Source organism: Scomber scombrus, chromosome 9 (genome assembly GCF_963691925.1).
Source record: "Scomber scombrus chromosome 9, fScoSco1.1, whole genome shotgun sequence".
Classification (NCBI taxonomy): Eukaryota; Metazoa; Chordata; class Actinopteri; order Scombriformes; family Scombridae; genus Scomber; species Scomber scombrus.
In genome coordinates, this window is record NC_084978.1 from 25,752,652 (window position 1) to 25,774,932 (window position 22,281).

The window sequence follows — 22,281 nt, forward strand, 5'->3', positions numbered from 1 at the left end:
CTGCTGCTTTGACACCACACCATTTTTCTTCTCTTGCCAGGAAAAAACAACTGCAGCATCACATAAAGACAACAGCTCATCACCATTAACAACTGCACCTGAGCCACTCTTCGTCTGTCCCAGGGTGTCCCTCAGGGTTCAGGCTCTTCCGTTCTGTACTAAGACTGGCTTTTTCCTTTTGAAAAACATAATGGTCTGCTGACCCATGCCTTCATTCCATTCAGATTCCTCACCCTAACCCTAACCCTAACCCTAACCACTGCCATAGTATTATTTATGGTACATTCTACCTTGTCTCTAATAAACTTCAATATAGCCAGAATTCACCTACTCACATGCTCACTTACTCCTGCCCTAAAAAACACCTTCTCTGGCTCCTTGTCTCACAACAGATATAATTCATACACCTTCTCTTCACACAGACAGCACTCTTTAACCAGCCCTCCAACCTCCCAACCTTCTCCACAGCCTCCATTCCTTTGATGCCAACCGTGCCAACCTTCTATCCTGATGCCTGACCTCCAGGGCCTTGACTATAACACCCCTTCCCTCTGGAGCTACCATCCAAACACACCTCTGACTGCTCCAGCCTTGCCATGTTTAAAGAAAATATCTTAAAGCTCGCCTTTTAAGTCACAGAGAGAGGGAAATTTGAGAATCTTTAACTTCAGTCACGAAACAGAATTTGTGGGCAGGGTTTAGTTATGAGAGGGATTTAAATCAAATCTTACAGATGTGATCAGACTGCCCAAATGGGGGGCGTGAATGCAGCGTGATACAAAGCTGCACACCTCTTTCATATGAGAGTTTGGAGAATGTATTTTTCATTTTACTATGTCTCTGATTTAATTTGATGTGATTTTACTGTGTTTTAGTTTTCTGTGTTTTGTTTTACTTACCTAATATTCAATATGAAGTGTTTTAAGTAGAAAAGGGCTCCCTAAATATATTTCTTGCATGGATTCATGGAAAAACAAGCTTTTCTCTTCTGATCAAACAGCCATTTAATATAACATTGAAGCAAGTACACCTCTATCGAAAACTAATTTTTCAGAAAGAGCTGACATTAGCAACCAATAGTCTTTATTGATATTGACTTAACTTCTGGTTTTAAGAAGTCATTAAAACATCGAGGTTCTGAGAGCAGTTGGATCAGACAGCTGATGTGAATTTCAAGCAGGTAAAGACACCTCTCCATACCGTTAGACATATGGGCTAGAGCTGCTTTTAAGTGGAAAAATGAAGGAAGCAGTGGCCCAAGTGGAAATATTGTAATTACGAATTCATTGCACATGAACGAACCATGAACCATGAGAGCTGAGTTGCAGAAATATTGAGTAATTGGACAGCAGTGCAGTTGTGCTGGCAACTGACGCTAAAAGTGCTGACACTAGTCATACTATACTATACATACACTCATATTTTGACCAAAGACACTTGAATTTATGTCAGGTTGTATTTACGTCTTCCACAGACAGACGAAGTGTTTCAAAAGAAGAGTACTCAGAGGTTAAGCTCGGAGAAACTTTCTGTCTGTCACATATAATCACAGATGGATGCTCTCTCTAGGCTCTGTAGTAATAATGAGGTGAGAGTGTCAACAGTTCTCTCACATACTTCAAGGGAACAAGCCCGGGTAATTACATATAGTCACATTATCATTGAGGCCGCAAGACAGTATTGGACACTATTCAAACAGACATGGACACACACAGTCCACTTGCCAGTGCTGCGGCAGTGAGAGTGGTGGCAGCTGAACGTGGACAGATTAATGTGCGCCACAGCAGGAGCCTGTCTCCGCTAGCGTGATGTTGAATTTGGAACAGCAGTGTGATTGGATCAGAGGTGGCCAGAGGACTGGACTGAAAGATGGAGAACTCATCAGGCAAAGGTTAATTTATTGCCATGGGGCATGATTAATTTCAAGATTAAATACTCACACTCATGCACACTACAGCTCTCTTTATCTACAGCACTGTTTTCGGAGGCCTCTAAGGGGCTTAGCGGTTTCAGAGACCATCCTTAATGTAAAGAACCTGGGTCAGCAAGCAGTCTTCCTGCTTTAAGTGTCCTTGAGCAAGACACTGAAGCACCTCTCAGCATCAGAGCTGCTGTTGTGTAGTTAACCCTGACCTCTCACCTTCCTGTGGTGGCAGAAGAGGGGCAAGCAAAAAGATTTCCCTTCAGGGAGAAAAAAAAAACATTCTCATTATCACTGGTGGAGTGGGTTGATGGCATAAAATGTGACAGAGAGAACATTTTGTCCAGAGTTTACTTTCAAAATTGTTTACGATATTAAGGACTGGGACTATTTGCTTGTCAGGGGGAGGTAGTTAGTGCTGAGGGTAAAAACCACAAGACAACATCATGCAGCTGAATCTTTTAAGGCTGTAATACTATTATTTATTTTATGGTTGTTTGGACAGGATTTTGTGTCAGGAATGAATGGAGGAAATTCTGTTCAAAAGTTGGTTGTTCAGACAATAACATGGAAAAGTGAAAAAGCAGAGTGTAGATGGTGCACCATTGAACTCCTGATTATCTCCATTCTCACCAAACTTCAGCTGTGATTTATAAAACTAAAATGGTTTTTCACTGTAATACCATTTAGTCACTCTGTCGCCTTCAAAGTAATGATTAAATTGCACATTAAACAAACTTTTGATTTAGTAGTACTTGGTGAATTCATCTTTAAATATACCGTAGGTTGTTTTCAGGGAGGACATTAACAGAGCCCAGAGAAGAGGTGAAGCATTGGATTTTTTAAAAATAAATCTTTCCCTTGAATTAATATCTCATACCCTCAAATGAGCAAATTGGGCATTCTAATCCAATAGCTAAGAGAGGTGTGATAGTGCAGTAAATCTTATAAACAGAAGAAGCACTTCTTTTAATGGGGTGGGGACTCTGCTCTGATAAAGATAAATAATAGTTTATTACAACTTAGGTAGTATTGCTAAAAATAGGAATAATAGTGATAAACAAATCCATGAGTTAGTCACATTTATTTGGATGACAAAAAGAAGGCTGACTATGAAATAACAACCCACACTGTTATGATAAAATAACTAAATAAACTACAGGTTGTAATAAACCACAATTCTTCTTCAAGGTGTAATGCCAGCATATGTTGCTTTATGATCTTGCAACTATAGTTTTTTAGACAGAGCATGAATTCAGTATTTTATTTTTAACACTTACAAATTACTAGTACACTTATTACAGAACTGACTATCACCAAATGGTGTGTGCTACATGCTCTTTATGGATGTTTTGTCCAGGAAAACCTTGGTGTGCCTCCTTTGATACATCCATTGATGAGATATCATCAAAGACTTCAAGTCCTGCAAAGCATCTTTGTTGGCAGAGTGAAAAAAAGAATCATTTGAGCCCAGCCTGACGCACTGATTTTGTGCAGAACTCATGCACAGTCCATTGGTTTTGTTGCTCTTTTCCATTAAAAAAACCTGAAAAGCAAACGACTTTTGCAGAGTCCTAAGCTGTTCCCCACACGAAATAAATATTATATCCCCACTACCCTCCAAGCTGTTGCTCTAAAATATACTGAAATTACAGATGAATTGTCCTTTTACCTATCCTTGAAGACCCGACCTTAGAGGTAGATCAAGAAAAATCGAAATATATAGAAAACTGTTTTAAGCAAGTACTGTAAACCTGTTAATAATACTTTTTGGAGGTAAAATATCTAACTCTCACACTTTAAACAATGTGTGTGAGTGCATTTGTATTTGAGAGCGTGAGACTGTGTCTGTGTGTGTGTGTGTGTGTGTGTGTGTGTGTGTGTGTGTGTGTGTGTGTTCTGAGGGTTTCCATGGTGATACGTCAGGTTGTTCTAATGATATTTGACGCCCCGCAGACAATCAGGCTTTTCCCAATGGAGTCCGACGTAATTGGTCCCAATAGGGGAGAAAATGAATTCAATTTAACTTTATTATTAGTATTCATAATTTTTTAGGAAAGTTGAGAAGAAATCTGTCAGGCAACACTCAATGAGTCATAAATCATACAAGGGCAAATTAGATACTGACAGTGTGAGGGGTGCAGCTGGAGTCTTTTCAGAAATTAATTAACAATAGAGTCCTGTAAACTTGAAAGGGTTTCATTCATACTGTCTTGCAGTGTCTTACAGAAGTGGTATCTCAGAAAATGCAATGGGACAATAATAATACTATGATATGCAATGAGGTGTGAAATTAATATAAATGTTTAGATATTTGACATCCACAGTCAACTTATGACATTTTATTTTTTGACTGTACTTACGTGACTTCACTTTCTTTAATGTGCCCTGCAAGTTCTTCAACAAACTTCTCTCCTTTCATCCAGTAGATGATGGGTCTTCTGTTTTCTCCACTATAGCCGAAAAACGCCTTACAGTCCAGACTGAGTGGCATACCTGTAACACATAATACAACACTGTTATGATAAAGACCAAACTATACCATGATGGACAGTAAAATCCAGCTGTACTGTAGCTGAAACATCACTAGAGTCCAAATGAGCAGAAAACACTCAATTAAGACAACAAGATGGTTTAACTGAAACTGGCACGCTATGAAGCACTGTGGTATTCCACTTTGAGCAAAAGAAGAGGGACAAAATGCTGGAGTATTATGGTGAAAATAATTCCCATTTCTGCTCAGAGGCTTGCAGGTGATGGTGGGAAGTACGCACCCCCCTGAGGAACCTCTGCAGATAGCTACTGTACTGTAGGTGCACAGCAGGGTGCCTGCTTGGAGCCCTTGGATTGGAGAACTGAATTGATTAAATGGCACAACAGACAATCCTCCTGGTGGCCGATTTGCTGGTTTAGAGAGGTGAGATGAAAGGTTTTGAAAGCTCATGAGGGAAAAAATACCCTGTGCCCAAACCTGTTTATCATTTAAATGGTGTGCAACTGTAACAGTCAGATCAACCCCAATCATGGTCCTTGGGGACCACAAATTCCACGTTATTCTATTGAGATGGAAATAGAAATCTTAGCACCCATTTCTGCAAATAAAACATGATGGTGATAGCTTAGGCAGTGAGGTCAACACAAGTGTGTTCCATTTGCATTCCATGCAATAGTCCAGTGATATTACTGATTGAGGTGTGGCCAGTAGTAGGCAACAACATGACAAATATTTCAAAACCAAGGCACATTTTTGATGTGTTGCTTCTACGTGGAAGACATGTTGTTTTACAGTAGGTATTGTGAACAGAAACAAATACATATTTGTACAAGCTGAAAATGTTTCAACTTGAGCGAAAAATTGGTGCTTCTCCCAGAGCTTTTACGAATCCCTTTGATCAACTTACATAGACAAGAGGAAAAAGCTTAGAAACTAAATTAAAATTTGGAATTCTGAAATCAGCCAAAGGTAGAGCATCTACAGTATGCAAGCACACACACTCGCATACATACTGTATGTACATACATTGGTAGCTATCTACAGCCAACGTCTATACAGTCTGTAGATTAGCTGTTTGGAACAAATAAGCACTGAATGGTCCAGCAATCAAATTTACATGAGTACCTTAAGGCACAAATACACCACACACACACACACAATCAAGAGTCAATCACACTAGCAACATGCAAATAAACTTGAACACATACATGCAGGTGCAGACTGTCTCTGCACTCCCTCTCACACATGATATTCTGTAAGACCTTGAAACCACCACTCTGTGATTACTGCTATCAATGGCGATGATGGAGTATTAATGAGCATTTTTAATGAGCGCTACCTCGTTAGGCAGTCAATTAGCAGATAATTATGATAGTCCTCAGTATTATCATAATGATAGCTCTATCGTAACAGTCAAGTACCAACACTGAATGCTAACATTGTGTGTGTGTGTGCGTGTATATCTGTGTGTTTGTTGGCAGACAGACACCTGAACTGAATGTTAACATTATATTTTAGGCATTTATAGTAGTGGGGTGTAAGAAATGCAGTAGTAGGAAATACTGAGGGTTCTGTGCAAGTTTTGTCCTTTTGGATAAACCTTGAAATTACCATTTTCAGAAGAATAAAAAAGGTAAAAACTTCCTCAAACTGACTCCGAAGTGAATAAATATTGTGTTTAATCGATTGGTCATGGCAAAATGAAAGAGTTTTCATATGAAAATGTCAGATAACTGATTTATGTTTGTATCAGTCATCCTGATTGTTGGTAGATGCTCATCTGGGTTATCATGACTTTGAGCTGTGGCAGGCAGCATCCTGTAGAACACACACACGTCCTACAGGATGCTGTGTGTGTGTGTGTGTGTGTGTGTGCATGTGTGTGTGTGGATGAAAGTGTATGCTGTGCGGTAATTGATTAGCACCCTGAGGGCATGTTTGTGTTCTCAGCATGTTGTGGTGTTTAAAATCATCAACTTTGTCTGCATTCGTGTGGCATAAGTGTATGCAGGTTACGCACAGTGTGAGGGTGAGGAGAGTGTGTGTATGTGTGTGTAGCAGCAATCAGTACTACGAGCCTTAAAATCGGTGTTTAATACAGCTGAGTCGAGTCATTATTTCTTTTTGTAGCTAAAGCAGTAGGGTGTTTGAAAGGTGTGTTGTTGTCATTAGAATCACAGAGAGACTTTGTAAAAAAAATGATTGACAGGAACATTGCATCATCACTTCACACTAATGCTGAGTGCGATCACACCTAGACGTTGTTTTCTTTGGTGTGAAATCATACTAGAAGAACTCCCTCTGCCCCAATGATGAGTGACTTTGAGTGTCACATGACTGAGTCAAAATCTGATTCTTTGTACCTTCAGATCAGCCTGACAGACTCGTCTGTGCTCTTTAATGTAGCTTCTCTAGCATTCCTAACATGTAGAAGCACATAAAGAAGCATCAGCGCAGACTGTGGTTTGCCCTTGGTTCATTTTTTGATGCTGCTATCCGAGCATGAGGAACTTCTGGTTATCAGACATCAACATCTGTTTCCTTCTGCCTGTGAAAGCCTTGTGTTTTGAGGTCATTTGCTGTCACTGGCAGACTACTTTCTTACTGCAGGATAACTCACTGAATTTTCTATATTTGATTCATGCTCACCAGACAAAATGAATGAAATAAAAAAGAAATAGTTCAAATAAAGCACCTCAATCAAGATTGGCATGAATGTTCTTCTATTTCAAGTTGTGCTTGTATTGTGATGTTTCTAGTGTTGAACTACAATTCAGTTTATTAAAACACTGATGACTTTCAGACAACCTGCTGCTGTGCTTGTCTACTGGCAGCAGAACAGATGCTGTTTCACACAGTGATACAGGAGGTGAGGATGCTCTCCTTAACACACCTGAAAAAGGGAGTAAGGATTGGAGTGCCAAGTTGCTAAGTTGGTAGACGCCTTTGTCACTATACTGGCTGTGTTGGTGATCCAGGTGATGTTGTCTGAGATGTGCACCCCCAGGAATTCAAAACCAAGGAAATGTGGTTTGGATCTTACTAAAGTCCACAACCAAGTCCTTGGTTTTGTTCAAATTGAAGGAGATGTTGTTACTTTTCCACCAGGCTGCAATCAGTAGTGTGTACAGTTGGGGGCTCAGGGCACTTCCCTGGGGGGCACCAGAGAATGATGGGGGAGGATGTGTCGTTGTGAATTATGACAAGCTGGGGCCTCTTTGTCAGAACCGAGTTGAAAAGAGATTAGCTGAGCCGAGATGGGACTGTTTTTTTTATCAGGGTATGTGGAATGATGGTACTGAGTACAGAACTGAAGTCCAAGAAGCCTGGCATAAGAATCCTTGCTTTCCAGGTGAGTGAGTGAGGGCTAAATAAACCACAGATGTGACTGTCTGTATGTGTACTGGTGGGGTTAAAGTGTGACACGGAGTCTTCTTCATATGTCACATGACTAGCCCTTTAAAGCACTTCATGACTATTATGGTGAGTGTTACTGGATGATAGCTATTCAGGCATGACCCTGTGGAGCTCTGTGGTATGGTGACAGTCTTCAGACATTTAAGGACAATGGCCTGGGTAAGTGAGGTGTTAAAAATGCCTGTTAGGCCCTCTGAGCCTCAGAACCTAGTCTGGGATATTGTCTGGGTCTTGCAGCCTTACTGACTCTGCAGGGTCCTCCTCATGTCTGCTGTGGTGACACGCTTGGGCAGCTCACATCTTGATCTGGTGAGCCCGATGCCTGGAGAGGTGTTAGTGTCCTAAAGAGACTATCTGGAAGAAATGGGTCCCTGGGGCATTCTACATCCCTTCTGATTTAGTTTGTGATGCTCTTGATGATCTCCTACATCCCCTGGGAGTCATTTATGGAGAATTGACCCTGGATTTTGAGAGCACAGGAAGCTTGCCAACAGTGCCAAGAGTAAAGGTTTTACTTGCCGCTCTGAGTGCAGAAACATCCCCAGAACTGAATGCAGAGTCATCGATTTTCAGCAGGGAGTAGCCCTCAGGGTTCAGCCAGGGTTTCTGGTTTGGGTGAATGGTAACTGTCCTGGTGGTAACATCAGTTATCTAATTTTTTATATTAACAATAGATTCATTGTCATGTGTGATTTGCATTATAGAGCATTTTAGTGTCTTTCAGCTAATTGTTTTTGTTTGGTTTCAGTGGTTTGCTTGGTTACGGTGCACTACCTGCCCAACACCAAATGGCAAATGGACATAGGTAATGACTAGCTTGTGAACATAATGGAACATTAGCTAAAGAGCAAAATATTACTTTATTTCTCTTGAAAAAAACAGAGAAACCAAAATATATCAGCACATTTTCTTCAAACTGTATGTTGAGAACAAACAAAACACAAGCCCCTATCCAACAATGTACCTACCTGAAAATGACTGTTTATCCTTTATATCAATTCTTACAATTGCAAAACAGCAAATAACTGACAGAAGTGATCTGTGGTGGCTGTGATGTTTCATATACACGAACAATAAGAGGAGGGGACAGAGGACGGTTGGGAATTCACATACAAAGTCATCCTTACTTCTTGTTCAACTACTGTAGCTGCCACTGGCATCATTAGTCTTTTTCACCTGTCACTCTTTGGGTTTCCCTGTTCTCCCCTTGCTTTTCACTTTTCAGCACTAAAATAGATTTTTTTCTCACCTCTCCAAGAACATGTCTCCCTGACTTCTCTCTATCTCCATGCTACCTTTTTTCTCTTTTTTGTGTCAGGATTTCATTTTCGTCCTTGCTATTATTTCCTATCCCGAGTCTTTTTTTCCTTGTCTCCCATTCGCCTATCACTCTCTTTTTTTCCTCCCTCATTCCTATCTCTCTCTGTAAAGACACCTTTCACTGTGAGTGTTTCATTATGGGAAACGTGTGCCTCTGGACATTCGGATATGTAAACTATGTGTTTGATGGGACCAATAAACCCAGGTCATAGCGGTCTTCTTGTCCATCTTAAAACAACATATTGAGATGTGTCAGCGAGGTGGTAAAAAGTCAAATATTCAAATGATTCTGATATAGAAATAGGTAACAAGAGAGAAATTCAACATTTCCTGTTTGTGCAGCCCCTTTTCTACCAAATAAAGTAAAGGAAAAAAGAAAAGAGCAGATAACAGTCAGGTGAATGATTGCAGGAGAGAAGCAGGACAACCCTTAATGAGGGAAATGAATCACTAAAAACTGGGTTTGCACATGCACACACACACACACACTGAGAAAATCCTACATCAGCTGTCTTGACAGCTGTGAAAAAAGGACCAAGTTAATAGCCTTGGAATTATAGACTATAATTATTTATATATACTATATAGACCGTGATCATTTTTATATTTCATGTCATTTCTGATTCCGCCCCGTCATTAAACCTTGGCCTACTTATCAGCAAGATTAACGTTAAATAAAGGTTATTGAATTGAATTGTCCCTTTTCCCTAGAAATCCAGCGGTGTCAGGGGAGCAGTGGAGCCATGCAGTGTGTTCTAGTGGAGATGGATAAGTTTTAATTAGCTTGTTGGATCAAACCTCAGGAAGCCTTTTCCATTCAGAGTAGTTAAAAGACACACAAGAGTTATCATAATTCAGCAGTTTATACAATGTGGGGTTTTTGACTTGCTTTGGGGAGGGTAGTGGAGATCATGGAAGAAGTGCACATGGCTTGACAAGAGAAGGACAAGAGCATTCGATTATAAAATGTAAGAACCAAAACTTTCTTGCTGAGAGATGGTTAATTTTGGAGGCCAACTGACTGACCCAATGTCAAATTGCCATTAATCAGGTGGCTGTGGCTCAGAAGGTAGAGCGGTCATCCACCAATTGGAAGATCGGAGGTTTGATTCCTGGCTTGACTGTTATATCCCGGCTTCTCCGGTCCACATGTCGATGTGTCCTTGGGCAGGATACTCAACCACAAACGGCTGTGTGAATGTGTGATTCTCCTGATGAGCAGGTTGGCACACTGCTTGGTAGCTCCTGCCATCAATATAAATGTGTGTGTGAATGGGTGACTATGACTTGTAGTGTAAAAGCGGTAGGTCTGTTCAGGTACTTTTTACATGTATTTAAGTCTAATTACCTGCAAAACTAATGAGATTTCCATCAGCCACAGCTGTGTTTAGTGGTACCAAATGTTAACATGTTAACATGCTAAACTAAGATGGTAAACATGGTAAACATTATACCTGCTAATTCAGTATGATAGCATTGACATTGTGAGAATGTTAGCATGCTGACGTTAGCACCTAGCTCAAAACACTTCTGTGCCTAAATGTAGCCTCACAGAGCTGTTAGCTAGCTGTAGACATGGTCGAATCTAACATACAGGCAATCAGGGCAAGGGCCGCTGGGCACTTGAGCAGAAAGGGGGTCTTAGTGATGGGAGAAAAAATGTGCACTTTTTTTATTGGTCAGGCTCCACAGAAATAGGACACAAGGCTTGACCCACTCTTTTGATGTTGATAGTTGTTCGCTGTCTGAAACCTAGTATGCCCAAAACAAATATGGAGTTACAAGGTTTCCACCTGATAGCTGCGTTATCCAATCCAAATAAAATAAAAGTTCTAGGAAAATAAGTCTCATGATTGACTGTTTTATTTGTGGATTTCATAGTTGGTCAAATGATGATTGGTTAGCAGGCCACAATGCACTGTGGTTAGTTTGTATTGAGTTATTGAGTGTTTGAGAAAAAATGATCAACTAGTGAAATGAGCATGAGCAACAGTGTCCAGGGGCCCCAGGGGCTACTAATAAATCCATGGCTGTAGACCATAAATATTGTGGTTGTGGTTAAAATCAAAATCAAAATCAAAATCAAAATCAAAAGAAGGTGTAGTTTGAGTGTTTGGGTATCTGACACAATATTGGTGGAACAGGAGCTACTGTATGTTCTCATCACATAACAGGCTGGCAGCTGACTTAGAGAAAGCTGAATGTTGCCTCTATGTCCACCTTCTGTGTGCTGCTCTTTTCATGCCCATCTGTTGTTGCAGCAAATAACGTAGCCACTTTTGACAGCTAGCTGCAGACAAGGCTTGCATAAACACATTGTGTTTAATTCAGGCAGCAACATGCTCCAGTGACATTAACTTAAGCAACGCACTGATCCTTTCCACTTAAATCTTCCCTCTCTGCTACAGAGTTAAAAAAACCTTCTGCAAGAACTGCTCACGGCTGGAAAAACACTATTGGTCCTAATGAGTCCAGACAGCTCCTCTAGAGCCTGAGTGTATTCAGGCTTTAATTGAGGGGCACCAATTATCAAATCTTGCTCAAAAAGCTCTTGTCATATACCAGCGGTTTCAGTCGAAAGGTCTGGACCTTCAGGGACTCCATTGATACATTTGGTAGGTACAGTAATAAGATGATTTTATAACAGGAAGAACATGTTTGTTAGACAATTTGTTTATTTGTAAGAGACAATCCATACTACATGAAGGTGAAAGCTAATTCTCATCTGAAATCACAAAAAGGTTCTTACATAAAGTTGTGAAGCTGTTGATATGGAAGCATTTTTTATTGATGTAAAGTTACAATTACAAGTTTTCTTTCAATTATATCCTCAATGTTTCCCAGCATAGAAACACAAGAGTCTCCTGGATAGTTAAACTGTACAATATGTCTATGATGTTGCCATTAGACTGAATGATTTCAACTGTTGCCATAGTTGCTGAATTAATGTATAATTGAACCAGACTCAAAAATATTGATCATTTGAAGCTCAGTGTCGTAGGTTACTTGTCTCACAAGGCTATTATCAACAAACAATATAAAGTATTTTCCAACTCACGTTAATTTTTTGTACTAATGATTCAACCTGAAAGGTTCATTGAAACATGGAGATGTCCCAGCTGTCAGTCACATAATTATTTGTACATTTAAAACTTACATAGTTTCACTTTAAGCTATTTTTAGCAGGATTTCTATTTTCTCCCAATTAAGGCACATCATCACATCACCATCCCCAGGACATGTGTTGGGCTAAAGAGCTACAAACAGGCCTGTTTATCCTGAGCCTGAACAGCAGGTGACCTGACCAATAAAACTGCCACAAAATGTGTGTGTCTGAATTAATGACTGAAAGCAGGAAGGAGGTCCACTAAATCTATAATTGAGTAGAAACTGAGATCATTTTCATATCATACACACATGCTGGAGCAGGGGGGAAAGTCATCTTAAACTGAACAGACTGTCCATCTGCTTGTCTCTCCCTGTATCTGTCTCCCTCTTTTATACAAACACACACACACACACACACACACACACACACACACACACACATACACACACACACACACACACACACACACACACACACACACACACACACACACACACACACACACACACACACACACACACACACACACACACACACACACACACTACTCATCAGGAACCTCTGATACATCGCTGTCCATCTGCTCATTTAAAAGTACACACTGTGTAAGACCTCTAGGTGGTTTAAACACTCCTTGTGTGTGTGTGTGGACCAGGTATGGGGTGTGTGGGGGTTGTCTTGGTAACAGCTGAGTTTTGGGTCTTGGGCTCCAAGGGAGCGCAGCTGCACATGGCAACACAGATGGTGCCTCACACACATGCAAGCGTACGCACGCGCACTTACACTGAGGCCACATAGAGACGTACACGTTCACACTCTCAGGCCAAAGAAACACACACACACACACACACACAAACACACACACACACGTGTCAGTGAGTGGGCAGCTCAGCTGTAACCTGGGAGGCTGTTCACTCTTTCATTTTGTGTATTTAGAGACATCCTGCCTCCAACAAATTATTCCATTTTAATGTTGACTTCTTTCTATTTTTAGAGAAGCTGTGTACATTTCATCCTCTGTGCCAACCACAGCTTTTCAAATTATTTTCTCCCTATTTTTATGCTGCTTATTCTTCACTTTATCATTCATATTGTGTGAGTTTTCTTTAGCAAGTGAACTTTCACTTTCTGTTGATGGTGCTTGCCTGTGTAGCCACAAATATAAAATGCTTAACTGCCTGTGTTATAAAGGATTAAAGGATTAAGGTATCAATGTTTTTCATATACTGCATGCAGACAGATAAACTGCAGGTAAGTAATGTAGGTAGTCAAATGATAACGGTGACAACGGTAAACTGCATGTTTGATATGCTGCAACAAACATGTGCTACTCTATTAAGGCTTTCCCTGCAGCTGATGCTTTTTCTGAAGAGCTACACTCAGGCTGTAAGGAAACACACAGCATGAGGCTGAAACAGACCCCAACATCACAGTTATTGTGCTTTTGTGATGGTTAGAGTTGCAAAGGCTTACAGAAAATTACACTAAATTGTTTAAATCACATAAAAACACCAAATAGGAGTGTATTACTTTTAGAAATGATGAACTTACACAGTATTTACTATTATTTTAAACAGGTAAAAATGCCTGAGCTTTTTAACTACCAAAGACGAGGCACAAGGTTAATTAGCATGCATGTAAATTTGATGGCATGTAGCTAACATTAGGTGTATGGTGTATAGAGGGGATGTTTTCATCACTTTCACCATGCAATACAATAAAAACAACTTTTCTTTTAACAGAAGTCTTATTATTTGGCCACACATTGCTGCTGAGTACTATATGTTATAAAAGAAAAAAAAACTTTGCAATCACATTGTTATGAAACAGGAAGAAAAGTGTCACCTGTTGTTACTCTGCAAAATACTTAAGGTAATTTTTTTACTTTATAATTAAATACTTAATACCTTTTTGAAAATAGTCCTTCAACACACTCTCAAAACTGATTTTACCCATCAGATTCTGTTTACAGGGTTTATAGAGTATGACTGCAACATCTGTTGGAGCTGAAAACCACATATTTCTAAACTGAAAAAAACATCTGGGAGTATGCAGTGAGAGAAATTAGGTTACCAGATCTCTGTAGTCCAATGACCATCTGACTATGGAGGCTTCATTAGATGATACTAGCATAACACGTACAGTGGAATAAATAGATCTTAGTTGTAGATAGCAGGCGTTAAGTTTTGACAAGGAAGATGAATGCATTGAATAAGAGACAATATCTCTGTTTCTGCCACATCGATTTTGATTGAATATTTTAAAACTGTTCATTGTCAGTCTAACAAAGTTATATGAGTGCAATGCTAAAGCAGTGGAGTGCTCTTTAAATAGAGACCTAACCCAGAAGGCTTTGAATCCACCAAGCACTGACAAGCATACATCAGTAAGGTTTCATGGTGTGGAGGTCAAGTTCTGGTGGGATTTGAGTCTGCTAATTCACTTTTACACATACACACACACACACACACACACACACAAACACACATGCAGTGTCCCATATGGCAGCTGTCCAGTACTAACACAGTCTGTTTTTCCACACATCATAATTGCTGCTGAATATTTTGACTATTTATCGAAAACCATGGCATTGAAGTTAATATAAAAGTTTAAAACTTAGAGGAAAGGATTGATTTGAAATAGTTTTCAAATCAGTGTGTTTTCTTTTCTTCATTTTCGTTAATGCAAAACCATATTTAACATGTTTACAGTGATATGAATTCCTCAGAGAGCGCTGTTCAGATTTCCAATATCATTTGACGTTACAATCCTGCAGAGAGACAGAATATTATTTGATAAATATGAGATGAAGAATCACTTCTGGAAATGCTAAGGCTCAATTTCCTGTCTCACAGGAAATGAAGCTGCCACAATGTTGGGAAGAGACATATTTGATTATTATGAATAAAGTAAATATTTATATATATCAATTTATTATAATATATAATGTCTTTATATATTTCTTTCTTGTTTCCTTTTCTACTGTCTCTCATTGTTTTTTGCTCTTTTACCGTCTCTATATCTGGCTTCATCACGCACGCACGCACGCACACACACACACACACAAACACACACACACATACAGTCATACCACCTGAGGCAATTCCCACAAAATTAATAACTCTCCCAGGAAAGTAATAAAAGGAAATCCACCCTCCTTCTTTGTCCGTATTTGGCCATTTCATGACAGCTCTAATTAACCAAGTCCTTTATGCTTCTATACCTGACATTTGATTGGCTGGGGGGCTGGCCTCGTTAAAAACAGTTTTAAATTAACAGATGAAATTAGATTGGAGATTACTGGAGATATGCTTGACGAGGTTAATTAAATGACCAGTCATGAGGGGCTTGTTTGAGATCCGACGTCACTGACAGATTCAGAGCTGATAGAGTTTCACACCCAGGCTTCTGTCTGCTCCCAGCATAGAAGGATATTGTTTAACTTAATAAAGCAGCTACGTGTAGTTCTTTAACACAGGTAAATAATTCCCATGTTAATGTTAATTTAATTTGTTTATTATCAACAAATGAGACCATCTCAAAGAAACAGAAAAGGGACCACGTTTTTCTAAAGCATCCCTTTGATTTTCGTCCAGACTGGCTGCTCTACTATTAATTATTTTCCATAAATCATTCTTAACATGTTTTACCAAACAAATACTGAACAATCACATATTCACACATTCAGAATAAGACACATTATTAGAATTCATTCACATTTATGACTACTTGACAAACATGAGTTCAAAATTCGCTCTTGTTTTAGCTCTGTTTTCGCTTTTTAACCGTTGCTCCTCCACGTTCACCAGCTAGTTGCTAACTTGGTCTGTCTTCTGTTGGATGATGGGCCTAAATTATTAGAACATAACATTAGTTCATTTAAAATAAAAATTAACTTATCATCATTAACAGACATTAATATAATCTTTCATTTATAATGAACTAACCCTTTATTTTAGTTTTTTCTGGTACTGTTCAAACACCCCCCTCTATTTACATGAAATGGTTCAGTACTGGCTCCAAACCAGGTGCAGCACTTGCTAGCATGTTATTAAACGACTACAATTGAGTTGCAAGCCTGCACAGGTAGAGGTGTGGTTACAGAATTTGCGCATGTATGGTGGGGCCTATGTGTGTGGTGGGGCCCAATGTGATATCTTTTCCATAGACTGTATATAAAATGGACGTAACATCCGTGACGTCACCAATTCGTTTGTGGACTGCTTCTCGGAAGCCAATAGTTTCGGATCTGGGCAGCGCCATCTTAAAAATTTCCGGTGCATGCCGGGAAAAATAAAAACACGGATTCTACTTATATGGGCATCAGGAGGTGCATGAGGCGCCCTCCTAAACCTGTGAACCAATCAACCTGTCAATCACGACGTAGCCACGCCCTAATGCATACCCTGCTTTATCGTCAAATATAAAATCAGGGAGGCCAAAATTTCACAAATGAACATCATACTGCATTGAAGAAGGCTTTAAACTAGCGATTGAGACCATTAACACATTTTGAAAACGTTTACTGAGGTTAGAAATCAAGTGAAAAGTTGGTGAATTCTCCATTGACTTGTATAGAGACGGAAGTCCTTTTGACACCAAAACGGTCGCCCCCTGGTGGCCTATTGATAGAATGCAGTTTTAAGTTACTTCATCATTTCAGAGGACCGGAACTCCCCGCCTGATCTTTTCATGGGACCCTGATGGAGCCCCTGTGGGCTTGTAGCGTTCAGTGGGTTTATCGCTTTTCACTGACAACTTGAATGCATTGATGAGAGCCATGAGCCTAAAAGAGGCTAAAATGTTCCATGCATGCAAGTCAGGTGATAATTCTCTATAGGTTCGTCACCACAAATTATCCCAACAATTAGGAGATGTAAAATAAAAGAAATGAGAAAAAAACGCAAGCGAGCCCACATGAGGTTAGGAGTGTTAATAGTCCTGGTCTCAATGGTGGTAGTGTGTGTATGTATGTGAGTGTTGGGGGGTTTCAATGACAGAATTGGGTGGCAGGTGATGGCTGACTGACAGTGGTTACCCGAGGGTCCCAAAACATCCACAAGTGTTCTACTTTTCCAGCTTGAGGCCAATGGGCAACAAAGTCGACTAAAAGAAAGATTGCATGGTAAATTAGATTTGGTCCCTGAATCATCAGAGTCATCTGTGCTTCCAAGAGCTGCAGGCCCACAAGTGACTGGACAGTTTTAATTTTGTATGTCGTTTCAGGCTGTTTGTGTTATTGTATCATTCCCGGTTGGGCGGCTGCACGTAGACTAGAGAGAAATACTTGTTAAAAGGTTTGGTTTGTTTAATGTTTTTCTCTCATTTTACAGTTTCAATTTGATTTACTCACCATTATCTTTTTCTTAATCGTGTGTTCTCACTGTCCAGATGGCCTGATCCAGATGACAGTGTTGATAAAAATGGTAATACGCTCGTCTGGGTAGCCTTCAATTGGTGAACTTTTTTTGCCCTCTATGTTGTCTTTGAGGGGGCTTTCAAATGTAACTTGTTTGGTTCAGTTCAAATGAATTATTGTCTGTTCACCCAGTTATTGCAGGCTGTTTACGTTGGTTATGAGAGGTATCGATCAAATTCTGGTGCAGAGAACATTTGAAAAGGAGGGTCCACTTCCAAGCAGTGCGTTTGTTTGTGGGGTGAAACCAAAGTAAACCTACCAGAGAATTTCATAATTATAAATATGTGACTTTAGCAAAAATTCAATGAGTCATTTCTTTATGATCTCTTTGAGCCACTATACAGAAGATAAATGAGTGACCTGCCCGTCCATATGACCTCATGCTTAAAGCTCTTGATTTGTTTGAAATAAGTCATTGTGAACACAACCAGACTAAAGCTAAAAGCCAACAATGCTTCATTTTGATTTATATTTGATTTATTTATATTTTTCGGGAAGTATCAGTGCCATATACAGTATTTTTTAATGTTTTGACAATGTGTAATTTCATGATTCTAACAAACACTGCAATTGACCAATAATCAGAACCATAGTGATCCTTAGACAAGAACTGATTTCTGGTGACTATAAAACTGTATTTCAGTCTTATAGCATATATATAGTATTTCTATAGACTTATGGTATATTATTGTGTGTTGTGGTTAAACATGTGAATACAGTCTGTAATAAGTCTTAGTTTTCTATACAGTACACACTTTTCCATTCACATCAATGAGAAAGTGTGTCCAAACTTTTGACTGGTACTGTAAGTAATATACAGACATCCCAACCTGCAAAAACTCATTTCAGGGTGGTGTGGTCAGAGCAATCAGGACGCTTTGCTCTCACACGTGCTGCATTGATAGTCAAACAAACACACACGCAGTCAATCTCTAGCGCGCACTCTTGCTTGCTCGCTCGATTGTATCTCATTTGCAGGCGTCAGGGAGCTGCTATCAAAATGCGGGACACTCACGGAACTTCCGGGGGAGTTGGGATGTCTGAAAATATGTAATCTTAAATTGGGTTTAACATATCAAATTTAAGATGCATGTCTAACTGTTATAAATTAAATTTATAAAGAGCAGGAAGACTGATTAATTAGCAGCAAATCTAAACATGTACACACTACTTTTTTCATTCTTTGTCTTTGGTTGCAGAATGCTAGAGTTCTTCTGAAACCAAACTTTCATGTGCTTCATTTTAAGCTTATCATGCTCCGTAAAATGGACCATAAAAGCAAACAGTGTTGAAGAAACTCTATGAGAAGTGCTGCCCTTCAAAAAAGTTGCCCAACTTGTATCACCATCTCCATCTTCAAGTCATGAAAACCTCTTCTTTTAACTCAACTGAGATGAGCAGCATTGCCTGTTGTAGCAGGATAGTGAGTGTAAAAGACCTCTTAACCTCCATTACACATCTAAAAGTGATAGATAGAAACAAACTATTCCACTTAGACCCCTCTTTGGCTTTTCTCTCTCAGTGCTCCTGCTCCCACAGCTGTTAAAGGTGTGAAAATGTTAGGAAGGGGTAAAAACGTGCTGCCTTCAGGGTCCAAACACTTGCACGGCAGCACAAATGCAACGTCATATAATGATTAAAGCCACAGGCTTAAAAAGAGAGAGAAAGATATGTGTGAAAATGCAGTTTATGAGAAAATGTGCATGTATAAGGAAGGTGCATGAGGAACTGCTTCATCTGCTAATGTTATCCTCTGTGACACACATTTCTAACCTGAACTTAAGTATATGAACACACACTTTTTATATGTAAAATTAATAATAGGCAACAATAGGTGCTTCTTCTGAGCTAAATGCACAATCTATACCAAGAAAGGAAGCCCACATTCAACACTTTCAGCACTTTCATTCGGCCCACATAACAAATGGAATGATGGCTCTTGGGTGGTCGCTCTTTTTTTACCAGGTCTTGACCTGAGATCCCCACATCTTTACCAACAAAGGCCCACATTTGATATGGGATATTTGGGCCACTGCTATTTTACATGTCGGCCACATTTTATGCGGGCAAGAAGAAGGCCAGCAGTGCTGTATCACTGCCTGAAGTGGCACACTTCTGTATGCTATATAGGTTTAGGACTGCATTTATATACTGCCTTTGTAGTGTTCTGTCCACTCAAAGTGCTTTACTCATTCATACACACACATAAATACGCTGATGGCAGAGGATGTAATCCATATTCACACTATGCCATGGGAGCAATTTGGGGTTCGGTATCTTGCCCAAGGACATTTCCACATGTGGACTAGAGGGGCTGGGGATGGATCCGCTGACCTTCCGATCAGTGGATGACCTGTTCTACCACCTGAGCCAAAGCCACCCTCCTTTAGTAAATGAATACTTCTGTAAGTGAATTAATCATGGTGTCTAAGTTGGCGCCTCGCGATGATCTTGAGCTGGAGGCCTGAATTTACACACAACTCCAGCATAAAGGAAGTTACTAAATTTGAAAAACTCTCTGGGGAAGTTGAGGATTATCAGGGGATTATGCAAATGAGAAGCTGTACACAAATATATTGGAATATGTTATTAAGTTTGGTTTATACATTCGCTGCATTAAATGGTGGTTCTCAGTTGTTCTTCTCTACAGCAGGCAAGTCAGAGAAGCGGCTCAGCTTTAAAGGGGGACTACACTGATTTTTACACATCAAAGTCTGTTTACAGGTCTTGGGGAGTGCTACAGCAAATGTGGGGTGGAAAAGTTGTATACAATCTCCATGGCTCCAGAGAGAGCTGTGCAAAGTTTGATAAATTGCCAACTATTTTGCATACAAATGTAATTTTTCACCAGTGTGTGAGGCCGAATGGTCTTATCAAATGTATCTGCCATGAGTCCACAGGTGACAAATAACTGTAAATGGCAGGTAAAGCATTGCAATGTGTGGAAAAAGTATGAGTTGTGTCCCATTACTGAATACCTTACAGAATATTTAGATGCTTACAAGACTAGGATATGTCCTACGGGTTTGAGTGTTGTAGATTTGAAATATGCAGCCCATACATCAGTGAGGAAAGTGAACAGGAGTCCAAGATGTCTCATGCTGAAAAGGTGTATTGAGACTTGATCAAGGAGAATGAAAGAATAATCAGTATTCACTCTATCCTGATGCTCCCTTCAATTCTGTAGCTTCGATCCTCCAGGGATAGTCTTATAGTAAGCCACACAGATAATACCATAGTTGAACCATGCCCAGATCCAATATATCTACAGCATATAAAAATTAGTCTATTGGTCAAAAAATGAGAACAATGTCTATGACCTTGGCTGCCATAGCAACATGGGTGCCTCCTGTTATCCCAAAAAGGAGCAGACCTACTGTCTACTAAAGTCTTACAATGACCTCAGGGCCTAGTTTGACCCAGTGTATGTCAATGTATGAAGTAATGTATGGAAAATTCACTAACAGAGAGTGAAAAGAAAACTATTATCAAGATGCTATTATCTGCAGACATGGTATGTCTGCAGATGTATGTAGTCTTGGTTGTCAAATATCGAAAATTGCAGATATCCTCACATCTCACAAATTGGCACCAATATATGTGCATGAACATATGCCTAGCCAGATTTTTATCTTCTATGGATAAAAAGGACTGCACTTAAGTCAGGTCAAGTTGCAGTAGTTCTTTTCCTACTCATTGATTGAAAGGCACTGACTTAGTTTAATTAGAAGATTACTTGAAGTTCAATGATGAGAGTAATTCACTTTGGTCCAGCCTCTCGCCTGATAGAGCCAACAGGAAGTTAGCTTAGCCTAGCATAAAGAAAGGAAGCACTGAGAACAGCTAAACTTATGGGAGAGTCTTCGTAAAAAGTTGTGGGTTCAGGGGAGTTTCTCCAAGTCTTGTCATCACAGTGAGGTTGCCAGGAACCCTGCAGACACTCCAGGAAGTCACTGAATCTAGCCAAGAAATTGCTCCAGCATGTAACTCCTCCTTGAAAGACATTTCTGGTTGTGTGTTGATTAAATGTGTTAATTAGTAAGCTTTAGTGGTGCCGGTAGTCTGACTTTGGATAGACCAAGGCTAGCTGTTTCCCCTTATTTCCAGCCTTTATGCTAAGCTAAGCTGCTAGCTCAAGCTTCACAGTTAGTGTACAGACATGAGAGGGGTATCAATCATCTTATCTTTCTCTTAGCAAGAAAGTGTGACGGTGCATCCATGAGCTCAACTGACACCCCAATAGACTAATGATGGTGTTATCCATATATGATTTATCTCCAGTCACAGTGATACACCAGTCTTATGGGAAATTAGGCAAAAGTATTGAAAAGGAGAACATAGAGTAAAGAGACAGTAAAACAGTGAAGAAATATGGGCTACTCAGCATTCAATCTGAGGAAATTCAATCACTAATATAATCTGATATTTTCAGACATGTAAGCTATAACATATGTCAAGCTTAATGCAGACGCTCCAGGTGCTGTGGGCACTGCATGGCGGATATCCAATCTCACACTGCCGGGCTCACACTCGAGTCATTAATCCTTTCAGCCTCATACACACACACATACTACACATGCACACAGAGTGGTCCTGGTTAG

The 22,281-nt window shown here is 39.8% G+C and overlaps 1 protein-coding gene across 1 annotated transcript in view; it reads right to left on the reverse strand.

The window, feature by feature from the left end:
* Window positions 1–22,281, reverse strand: part of il1rapl2 (interleukin 1 receptor accessory protein-like 2) — a 346,643-nt gene that overhangs the window by 26,043 nt on the left and 298,319 nt on the right. The window contains exon 7 of the mRNA XM_062425656.1: window positions 4,285–4,417. Within this exon, the coding sequence (XP_062281640.1) occupies window positions 4,285–4,417 (133 nt within the window). The remainder of the gene's footprint in view (window positions 1–4,284; window positions 4,418–22,281) is intronic.